General features: G+C 41.7%; 2 protein-coding genes across 3 annotated transcripts; both read left to right on the top strand.

Annotated features, from left to right (window-relative positions):
- Positions 1 to 202: 202 nt before the first annotated feature.
- LOC100274446 (Suppressor of SWI4 1) lies at positions 203 to 5,939 on the top strand. 2 transcript variants are annotated; one of them, XM_035965189.1, is made up of 7 exons: positions 203 to 528; positions 752 to 970; positions 1,081 to 1,311; positions 1,412 to 1,504; positions 1,591 to 1,778; positions 5,329 to 5,522; positions 5,612 to 5,938. In XM_035965189.1, exons 2-7 carry the CDS (start codon positions 941 to 943, stop codon positions 5,713 to 5,715), a joined length of 840 nt encoding a protein of 279 aa, XP_035821082.1. In that variant the 5' UTR covers positions 203 to 528; positions 752 to 940; the 3' UTR covers positions 5,716 to 5,938. The 2 variants fall into 2 exon arrangements, with proteins under 2 accessions (XP_035821082.1, NP_001142277.1); NM_001148805.1 differs by having other exon boundaries at positions 283 to 528; positions 701 to 970; positions 5,612 to 5,939.
- A 2,267-nt stretch (positions 5,940 to 8,206) lies between these two features.
- On the top strand, positions 8,207 to 8,826 carry LOC100277625 (uncharacterized). Its single transcript, NM_001151137.3, has one exon. It carries the CDS (start codon positions 8,305 to 8,307, stop codon positions 8,695 to 8,697), a length of 393 nt encoding a protein of 130 aa, NP_001144609.1. The 5' UTR covers positions 8,207 to 8,304; the 3' UTR covers positions 8,698 to 8,826.
- Positions 8,827 to 11,438: the final 2,612 nt, after the last annotated feature.

Raw genomic sequence — 11,438 nt, forward strand, 5'->3', positions numbered from 1 at the left:
CTATCTCCGGCCACATTTGTTTATAGGCATGGCAACATATACGATTTATCCACGTGCCCACGGATAAAAAAAACCTATTAAACATGGATCCGGGTATAAGTTCCTATATGTGGATACGAATACGGTATCCGCAAATATTTATGGAACGAGTATAACAAAGTAGTATTTATACCCGAATATCCCGATTACCCGCTAACCTGACATGTGGGTCGCTAGGGTTTGGAAAGAGTCTCCCAATCCCACTCATCCGGTTCGCACACGGCACACTACAGACCCCGCCCCCAACCTCGGTCTTTCCCAGTCCCAGCCGCCACCGTGCGTCTGTGCAAGTGGCCTTCGGCGGTGCGCAGAGCAGAGCTGGTGACGTGGCCCGTGGTGCGCGTTTCCCTGCAGCCTCGAGGTCTGCACGCCGCCGGCCTCCCTCTCAGCGCCACGCGCCGCCGGCCTCCGTTGCTCACTACCGGACTTCGCACACGCCCGGCGGCGGCCGACCATCCTCGGAGGTGCAGTTACGCGCGCCGTAGGAAGGTAGGTTCCCTTCTCCGGCCACAGTTGTTTTAAAGTTTAGGTAGAAATATCCTTTCCTCATCGTTCCACGGGTGGTTCGTGCCCCACGCCCCGCTGCTTTCTGGATTTGTTTTGATTTCTGAGCCTTCTCTTGTGTCGTTCTGTGTTGGGTTGCGGACGCGTCCTCAACTAGGTTTTTCTTCCATCATTTGTGTGTTCGTTCAACTGAGCCGCCATGCGCCAGCCACGGTCCGGGCCGGGGAAGAGGCGGGGCCGCGGTCCGCGCATCCCTGCGGCGACGCTTCAGAAGCAGAAAACGGCGTTGGCGAACGTCGACCAGATCACCGGCGCCAAGATTCCGAAGAGCTTCGTATTCTCCCGCGGTAAACTCCCCTCCACGCTTCGCCATCTTCAGCAGGACCTCCGCAAGGTCATGCTCCCCTACACTGCTCTCAATCTCAAGGTCCATCCCTAATTCCCTATCCCTATGCCCAATTAACGTACACTAGCACTCAAAGAATGACTGACTCACCCTTATTCGTGTCTCATGCTTATAAAACAATTAATTGGCAGGAGAAGAAACGAAATAACCTCAAGGATTTTGTCAATGTTGCCGGCCCGATGGGTGTGACACATTTCTTAATCCTCTCAAACCCTCAAAGCCTGCCACATTTGCGCTTTGCCAAATCACCGCAGGGCCCAACATTCACATTTCAGATAGAGGAGTACTCACTTGCGGCGGACATTGCAAACTCTCAGAAGCGCCCAAGGTGCCCACCAGGGATATTCAAAAACTCACCACTGGTATATGAAACTGCTGTGGATATTTTGTATCAGGCTAGCTTTAATGTGGATATTGTTAATTGATACCTTGTTTTAATGTTGAAATTCATGGATTTGGCAGGTTGTACTTGGTGGGTTGACAGGTCTCGGCAACCCTTTCAGGAGTTTGGTCGAATACTTCCAACATATGTTCCCTTCCGTTGACCCAACCACTGTAAGTATGGGACGGTAACATCATGATGAAACTTAATGTATTCTTCCTGGCATAATCAGATAATAAAGCATTATTTTGCACAATAGGTCAAGCTGGCAACATGCCAAAGGATTCTGTTGTTAAAACATGATAAAGAGAAGGATGTTATTGAATTCCGGCATTACTCCATCAAGCTCCAGCCTGTTGGGGTCAGTCGCAGGATTAGAAAGCTCATGCAAAACAATCAAGTGCCTGATCTAGGAGAATTTGAAGATGTTAGTGAGTTTGTGAAAAAGTAAGTACTATCTTGCCATTTTACTTTTATATTGCAATGATATATTTTTGATTTTCGAGAAAAGATGACTTGCATAAAAAACTGAAAGCTAACAACACAGATTTAAACTAGTACATGGGGTGCCAGTAAATGTTGTGATAAATTAATTCTCCTTCTTGGCGACACAATAGAAGTTCAACATAACAACAGTCAGAAGTGCAGATGGTTTAGCGAAATAACATGAAATACACCATATTCTGGTTTGGGTTTTTGTTGTGTGTTGGGGGTGGGAGTGGTTTTTTTTATTTAGCTTACTTATCAGCATTTCTCTCAGCTAAATAGGCAATACTCACCCTCATATATCATCTGAATAACTCTGATAAGTGATAATATTATTTTCATACTCTACACTCGTTACTAATGTTTGTGAAGTTTGTAGTAGTCAACCCAGTTAAGTCAAAAAAGCTGGTAGAAAAGGAAGTTACTGTAGAGCATAGAATTTGGGGAAGGTGCTGTACTAATGCAGCTCTAGGTTTTTAGTAGCGTAACTTGCTTTAAAAGAACAACTGAGATGAGCTCTGCAACTTGAATAAGTTGGTGTTTTAGTTTACAAGTTATTCTAGTTCTAGCACTAGAAGGGTTTCATGTAGGCCTGGTATTGGATCATGATCCAGCCCTTGCCCCACCTCAACCCTAAATGTTATAGAAGTGTCTTGATCCTAATCCAATTCATATTTTAACGGGTATATAATCCAATCCAGTTCTATCCGTTTAAAAGTATATCCTGCTCCTGTCCTGTCCCTTGTAGATTCTTGAGCACAGGTGCTCAAGGGACACAGATTTACTAGCACAGGGCCAGCCAGCTGGCCGGCCAGCCCTAACAACCCATCAACCAGCCATGCAGACTAGATGAATTCCAAACATTGTAAAAAGATTGGACCCAAACACTAGAAAAGGATTGTGCCCAAGAATCTACAAGGGACATTGACTGCCTGCTTTCAGTTTGACTAAGTGCATACCTTATTAGTGGGAGGGGGCAGACCTAGTGCCGGAGGCTCCCACATGAGTGGGGTCTGGGGAAGGGATAAACCGAGGAAGCCTTCCCCCCACAAATGCGATGAGGCTGCTTTGAACCCACAACCTGGTGACTCAGTAAGACAGCTCTCACCACTGCCTTGTGCCTTCCTTGTTAGTCACAAACAAAAATACAGAAGTGCTTATTTGCTGACAATCACAAATAATATTATGAAATTACAGCAATGGTCTAATTAAATTTTGCATAGATCATAATAGCAAAAACAGAAGAATGAAATGCCATGAATGCTCAGTTTCACTCCTAAGGCTGTGTCCAGCACCTTTCCTATCCCACCTCCTATTCCATCTCCTATTTCAAACTTTACTATGTAAACAGTGCACTCTACAGTATAAAACAGTTTTTTGCATGACCATATGCACGGTCTGCTGGAGATGGCCTAAACTTCATTTGAAAGTTGAAACTGAAGAAATGGAAAGAATTAAATAAGAAATTAGTACTTGCTGGCTAGTGTACAATGTAAATAAGGCACACATTTGCCTGAATGTATAGTAAGGCATACCTTTGTACTTAGAAAAGTGGCCACTAGCGAGTTACAATTTTTACTGTATTAGTAGCATTGAAAAAGATCAGCAAGGCTGTACAAACGTACAGATCTTCTCCATGACCATGAGTGAGGTGGCAATTAGCTCCATCACCAGCAACAGTACATAACATGTAATCTTTATTACAATATTTAAAGAATATAATTTTAAAACAGCATCCCAAAGGCACCAGGAAAACTGATTTGTGGTTTTTAACTCCTGGGAAGGCTGGAAGTGCTAAAAGCCAGCTCCAAAGTCTGAACAAATGAACATCAAAGAACAAAGACAAGCTGGACTGTTTGTTTTATGGTCACATGAATACAATACAATATCCTGAAGGAAAGAAGTAGCTTTTAGAGAAAAGGATATGGGGAAAAGAGTACAAGTACTTCTTAGACATCACCAGGCCTTGTTTTAATTTTTATTCCAACACTAGGGAGGAAAATAGTATCCCAGCTCTAAATTGCTAAAACATGGTCAGGGGATCAAGCACGCGCAGTTGGATACTTTCCCCGTTCAAGAACATGGGAGCAATCATCTGTACCTGGGTTGGTCACTAATGGTGGAGAGCCAAGCCTGCGGACGGAGGAGCTGGCTGACACCCTTGATCGGATGACCAGGGATCTCAAGGAGGCAACACCTCACTGCAATGCGCTGCTGCCACAGTGATGCCCTAGTGCTAGGAGGCTTATGTCCTATCGGAGAGGATGGAAGAGGCACAAAGGCCCATACTGCCATACCTCCAATCCAAGGGCCGACTCCTTGTAATGATCCACATGGCTACATGGGCCAACATCGGGAATCCGATCCATGTAGAGTCCTTCAGGACAGTCTGATCCAATCCAGCCCTTTCTTTGTATGCCCATATATAATTCACAAAAGATAGTCCCACGAGTTGGGGTTTGAGTTTGGCCCTCAGATTCTGACAGCCTGTTACCATGCTTAGTTGCATGGTAGTAGGGTACTATATCTTACATTGCCCAAACATATACTGATCAATTATATTCATTCGCTATTTTTGACATTGTTCTGCTAACACACACAAGCTCTTCATATAAAAAGTCTTGATGGTCAAGCAACTGAGCAGGTCATCATCCATTAGCTACAGTGGTGGCATGTTAAGCTCTACATGTAAATTACACTTGATCTCAACATAGGTAGCATATGCAGAAGGCTTCAGTCAAAAAGACTAAATTGTGTTCATGAATGCAACGGAAACTGTCAAGTGCTTTCGTTTTGAGAATACAATATTACTGACACCTCTAATGTGAATTTATGTATCCAAAATATATTTGCTATAACCACATATTCTCAAATTCTAGGGCTATATATGTTGCACCTGCTGCCTGAACTTTAAGAAATATGATATGTTTTGTTTTAAGCAAAGATCAGAGGAACAATAAAGTAGAAAAAAGGAGTAAAGTATATGGTCAACATGATTTAGTTATAATAATCATTCCATTCAGTGGATACAAATTAACATGCAAAATTTATATTTAGATTAGACATGAAAAAATATTAGAAATACCAAAGTAGGATCATGTCAGTGTATGAGCTAGAAACTACGAAGTAATCACATGGCTAACTATGTACACTTGAGCATACCTTTACGGGCCAGAAAACTAAGTGGAAAGACTAGGCATTGGACTTCAGATAGTGGATTTTATGTTTTAGAGAAATAAGTAAAGATCTTTTGACTTGAGTCAGCAAGTGTCTCATGTTTCACCTGAAATGCTCTCTGGCTGTGCATGTCCTAAAAACTATTAATGATTTTAACTTTTACCTTTCAATTTTTCATTTACTAGTTTGCTGTCCACAGATTATTTTGGTCCAGGTTGTTACTTTTATAGATTCAATAACTGTTATCCAAATATTATGACCTGATGTGTTTTCTGAAAAGGCAATGTGCCAATGTATATTGTTGTTCATTGAATTTTGTGTACACATTTGCCAGAGCTGGGTATGGATCAGAAAGTGAAGCAGACGATGAAGCAGCAATGGTAAGCTTGCCAAGTGACATTGACAAATTAAACCGGGCATCCAGAAAAAGCGCTGTCAGACTCCAGGAGATTGGACCAAGGATGACTATGCGCCTAGTTAAAGTTGAAGCTGGGCTATGTTCAGGAGATGTCTTATACCCATGGCCTGGTGAATTCCATTTAGCGCTCTGAACACCTTAAACTATTCCTAAGTATTGATGCATCTTTTTTTTGACTGATTTCCTTTTTATGATACAGTGGAAAAGGAAGTGGTGGGAAAGAAAGGAACAGAAACTGGGGAAGTAGAAGGGCAAGAAGACGATTCTGAGGCCACAGATGAGTCCGAGGATGAGATGGTGTAGGATTTCAGATGTTTTGGACAGGCAGACGCAGGTGTTTTGACAGTCCTGGATGTTTCATGCTGAAACCAACGGGCCCTGTGCCCAATAACGTGGTGCATTCATGCCAATTTTGTCACTGAAGGTGCATTGCATTCGTTGTAACGAAGTGTAACATTGTTTTGCCGATGGTTACCTCTTTTGTGTTATGACAAGTTTGGAGGATAGTTTTTGGTTCGCAGTCTAAGATTTCTCATTCTTGTCGGGGTTTCAGAGGGATGGACATGGGGCTTTTGGTTCAGCTTTTTTCTGACTAGCTTTTCTGAAAATTTGGCTGTGGGGAGAATCTGGCTGTGGGGAGAATCTGAGTATCATTACGATTACGTGTAGAGGAAGATAAAGTTGTTCATAGGGCTCAGGATCTACAAAGTGACGGATTCCTACTATTACAACGACTCAACCGATTATGTGTTTATGTTGATTTTGAATGGTTTTTGTCCCAACGAATTTTATAGAATTTGGCTGAAAAGCTGAGCGTTTTGCAGTGCGCAGCAACTTTTGGTGGCCAGAAGCTGCCAGAAGCCGAAACAAACATGGCCATGATGTCCTACACAACTACAAAGGCTTTGTTTGGTTACGCTGGTACTGATAGTGGGTTGGCATGATGATCTTCATGTTTTGAGGGTTTGTTTATGGGTGATATTTGTATTTTTTTTTCTGGTGGACCCTGTATTCTGTGTTCTCTAAAGTAGGCAGAGGGGTGCTTTAGGGACTGTTTAGGTTGCTGCATTCACCAAAACCGGCCCTGCTCCACTAAGATAAGCTCCTGAAGTGTCATTTGAGGTGCCCTACAAGGACCTTCATTTTTTAGAACAAAATTATTTTTTACAGCGATTAGGCTTGCTATGTTAGATGTGGTTGAGTGTTAGCCTACTAAAAGATGGCATATCCAACAACTAAGTGTCGCAGAGATACATATGTTGTGTTGGATATGTGAGCACACAAGATGTGAGCACACAAGATTGGATGAGTAAGAAACGATGATATGCATGATTGGTTAGGAGTAGCTATTTAATACCGGTTGAGATGGTTTGGGTATGCCCACTGGAGACCCCAGAGGCACCGGTGTATAGAGACATCATAATACTTGTATAGAGACATCATAATACGGGACGATAATGTAAAGAGAGGTAGAGATCAATCAAACTTGACATGAGAGGAGGCAATCAAAAGGGACTTGAAGGAATAGAATACCTCAATAGAGTTGTGTTTGGATAGAAGTGTTTGGAAAGAAGCTATCCACGTGACTGAACCGTGATGAGGTATTTTTCCTTTTAGTGTTCTCAAAATCTTTTTCCCTCCTCTTTCTCTCACTTTCTCTTTTTGTGACATCTTGTTGGGTTTCAACTCTAGCCTACCCCAACTTGCTTGGAACTAAAAGGCTATGTTGCTGTTGTTGATGAGCGACGAGGCAATAGGGGTGATAATGAATCAGATCCAATGTCCCTTTACAAAAAGTTAAGGCCCTTAAATAATATTAGTTCAAAAATGAATAAAAATAGAGTTCGACTCTAATTCGATTTGATTCTTAAAGTTTGTAGTGTAAAATCTAAAGTCCATTACCACCCCTACCAGGCAAGCTCACATGCTGGAACCCTGAAATTTAGAAGGATCCAAAATCTGAAAAGTTATGCTAATTGTCGGGTGATCTAACAGCTAAGATCATCTCTGTTTGATATACTAAACGATGCTGTTAAGCAGTTGCTTTTTATCCTTTCTTATCCTCATATTTAGCAAGCCGAGAGTGACTCCCCAAAAACTTTCTATGCAAAAAAAGTTTTGTGCCTTCTGTTTTTATTCTCTTTTGTGTTTTATTAATAAACTCTAAGCTATTACGTGGAAAAGAATCTTGTTGTGTGTTAGACTTTTTATTTCTGTAGTTTGGAATATTTCTCTAGAGTGTCCAATCAAGCATTTTAGATCATATTTGGAATTGATGAATCAGAAATTTGTATTTATTGTGTACATAGATTTCAGAACTATGTACGTAGTTTTTTTATGCAGATTTCAGAATCATTCAAGAATAATATCATATTTGACGAAAAAAATATAAAACTTTCTAGAACGTGAGAGGGGTGGGGTGGGGCTACCTGCAAATTTGCTTTATTTTCAAATTTGGAATGCATGTGATTGCATGGTATCCCAAACTTATGATGAGATCTCAAGTGTGAGGGGGTGAGGCTACCTGCACGGCCCCCGCCTCCCACGTTGTCTCACTGTGGGGGTGGGGCTACCTGCACGGCCACACCACCAAGCTGTTTCGGTGTTTCCCGTTTCCTTCCCCCGTCCTTGTGTGTGGTTTACCACCACCATTCAGCGCTACTACGTGACTTTTACTCTCATAATTAAATTAAAGATGCTTTGACACTTTAAATTTTTTAAAAGTACTTGTAATTTGGAATCGAGTGAGTGTTTACTCATATCGGTCGTCCACGCTACCCCACCGCTCTCTCTAAAACTAATATCTTCTTCACTTCCCATCCCATTCATTCATCACTCACCAGTCACCACCACTGCCGCGACCGAGAGAGTCAGAGAGAGCAGGCGGCGGCAATGGCTGGCGCTGGGGACGAGTACTACTACGGCGGGCCGGGCCAGCGCGGCGCGCCCCACGGCCTGCTGCTGGCGGTGGTGGTGGGCCTCGTGGTGGCGGGCCCGCTGTTCCTGGGCGGCGGCGGCGAGGCGCTGACGGAAGCCGTGGCGGAGCTGCTGAGCCCGGTGGGGCTCCTCCTCCTCCCCGTGTGCCTGCTGTTCCTCATCCGCCTCCTCTCGTCCGACCGCGGCGCCGCGGCGCTCGCCGACGCCTTCGCCTTCGGCGGGTCCCCCGACGCCGTCCACCGCGTGGGAGGGTCCCCGGTCGGCGTCGCGTTCTTGCTCCTCCTCATCCTCGCGCTGCTCTACTACCGATCCTCGCTCTTCGGCGGCGACGGCGGCGACGACGAGTAGGATAGGAGAGCTGGCGGTTGCGATCTCTGGCTGTCTGTTGGGTTGGTTTCTGTAATGCGAGGTCTGCGAGGGGCGTCTGTGCAAAAGTGCGTGTGTAAAATCGAGCGGAGGCGGTTAATCTGTTGTTTACTTGGTCGGTTTGTGACGCTGAAGCTTCTGTGCGTGTGTTGCGTCGGGCCATGTGCGTGCGCTGTGCTCTTCCCCAGAACCACGTGTACACGCTGTACTATCACCCCACTGACCCAGAACGCCAATGCGTGCCAGTGAATTCCACGTTTAACTTTTACAATACAAACAAGCAAGGGAAAGGGACCGCTCCTGTAAAGTATCACGAAAAGAAAGCGAGAAAAGTTGTCATGTAAATATATGTTTGTTAGATTTATGGAAGATTTTAATTTTTTAATTTAAATTTTGAAATTATTTTAATATTAATTTTTTTAGGTTTTAGGATATCACAGGCTAATGAGACCAACAAGATAGCTAGTTTTTCTAAACAATGGTTTTGTAATCCTAAGGCGCTCAGGCTACCCAAGTCGCGTTTACTTGGGACAATTCTCCCCAGGCAATTCACCTGAAGGGAACACTTTCCAATGGTCTACGATTATTTGCATACTTTTCATAAACGGGAATAAACGAGAACTTCCAAAGATGTTTTTTCTTTCTTTCTATATAGTGTCTAGCATAAGAACTCAAACTTCAGAACCGGACCAGGATTACCATAAGAAACTCACTTCATTAAAACAAACATAACTACATATGGATTTCCCCATTTGGGAAGCTCCAAACACTTCCAAAAAAAAACCTTAGAGCAGATACAAATCCTACTCTTGGATTGCGCAGATGAAGATGAAGTAACACAAGCAACCACAAATGACTATAGAGCTTAAATACTGTTGTTGATTGCTCGTGATTCTCTTTTCTTCATTTCTTGAGTCCTTTTATACGCGATCGAAGAGTGCTTGTCTCTTAACTTAATTGTTCTATAGGCACTGAGAATATTTACTGCTGAAAGACAAGGTATAAGTATAACAGTTTTGTCTATAACCACGTTTTGGTGTAAACCCTATGTAAACCTATTAAAAAAATTTCAAAAAAATCTGAGAAAATATGAATGTACATCTAAGCTTACCTTATTTATATACAAAATTGCATGATCAAATTAATCTTACTATACCAGTGTAGTTGAGCTTCCCATACATCAGAGGACATAGCGAGGACAAAAGATGATAGCAATTCTGACAAGTGTAGTTGGCACGGGGTCTTAAACCTTAGACCCTATTCTAAACCTCTAAAACTAATAGTTAGTAACTAAAATTAGCTGAAAAAACGGGTCAACTAATAAAACCAGCTAATTATTAGTTATGTCTCTTACATAGCTATTAGTTGTTAACTGCTCTAACTTAGTTAATAACTTATTAACTGATTAATAATTATATCTAGAGGTTTAGAACAACCCTTAAGCTATCTAACTAACTAAATATTGGTATGGTTGCTTGTCATATTTGCAAAATTGTGCCTATGGTATATACGTGTTTGAAGCTCTCGTAGGCTCATGACCTTCTTGCCTCCATGGTTATTCTAAAAGCATTTTCTAAAAGGCAAGGCTCCTCAGTAAAAAAGAAAACTGCCATTTAGGAGATTTAAGGTGTGTTTAGTAGTGATCTAGATTTTCTAAAAAAATAGGTTTATGTTGTCTCCAGAAATATTTCTCTGTTGAATCAAAAACACTTTATAAAAATCCTTTAGCTAATTTATTGGATTCTTTAAAAATATTAGAACTAGAACTAGGATAGAGAGAACCTAGTAGGTTTTGGACGTTTTTCTATATTATTAATAAAAAAACTAGAATCGGTTTTAAGTGATTTTTTCTCAAAAGTTCCCCCTTTGTTACCGATTCTAGTGATTCTTGAGATCTAGAATGTTTATCAATAGGGTGTGTTCAGTACATATTTTCCTCCATCGCTGTAAAGTTATCTTTTTCAACTTGTACTAAGTATCTTATATCGTGTCAAGCATTTCACCTATATGGTCAACCAAAATACTATTTTGCACTGTAGACACACTGTTTGTAGAGTGAAGTTTGAATATAGGTATGATAATAATTAAGCTGCTAGAGATAGCCTTACATCTATAGTTCCTCGGGTAAAGCTGAAATCCCGATTCGTTCGGTCTCATATTTTGTTTTTACCTGAATTGTTTTTGTATTTATAGGAAAATGGGAATAAAACGAAAACAAGATGATATACTGCAGGAACGAAAAATCCAAACAGTTAAGGGCTAGTTTGGGAACCCCATTTTCCCAAGGGATTTCTATTTTCCTATGGGAAATTAGTTCATTTTCCCTTGGAAAAATGAAAATCCCTTAGGAAAATATGGTTCCCAAACTAGCCCTAAGTGTTTTTTCCGTCCATATTTTCGGTATTGTGTATTTTACTAGGATATTTCTGTTTTTTCCGTTTTAGTCGCGCAACCCGGATAAGTAGCATAGAAAACAATAGACAAAAAGATATGGTCTTAGCCTTATCCTATATAGCTTGCTTGTTTAATTTGTGATTCTCTATTCTTGTTTATTGGGGACTATAATGACATGATATGATATAAACTAGCTTTGATGGATAATTCTGTTCTGCACTGAATTTTATTGGATTATCTTGTGTAATTTGTGGGGGACAGTTTTATTGTTTTTTTTGTTTTTGCCTTTGAACTGTGATGTCTTTGAAACTGAAGCCTGTGAATTATGA

This window comes from Zea mays, chromosome 1 (assembly GCF_902167145.1).
Source record: "Zea mays cultivar B73 chromosome 1, Zm-B73-REFERENCE-NAM-5.0, whole genome shotgun sequence".
Taxonomy (NCBI): domain Eukaryota; kingdom Viridiplantae; phylum Streptophyta; class Magnoliopsida; order Poales; family Poaceae; genus Zea; species Zea mays.

Excerpts from the sequence above, each read along its gene's own strand:
- LOC100274446 (NM_001148805.1), top strand. The coding sequence starts at position 743 with ATGCGCCAGCCACGGTCCGGGCCGGGGAAGAGGCGGGGCCGCGGTCCG. Across the intron at positions 1,505-1,590 it reads CTTCCGTTGACCCAACCACT|GTCAAGCTGGCAACATGCCA; the intron begins GTAAGTATGGGA and ends TTTGCACAATAG. Across the intron at positions 1,779-5,328 it reads GTTAGTGAGTTTGTGAAAAA|AGCTGGGTATGGATCAGAAA; the intron begins GTAAGTACTATC and ends CACATTTGCCAG.
- LOC100277625 (NM_001151137.3), top strand. The coding sequence starts at position 8,305 with ATGGCTGGCGCTGGGGACGAGTACTACTACGGCGGGCCGGGCCAGCGC.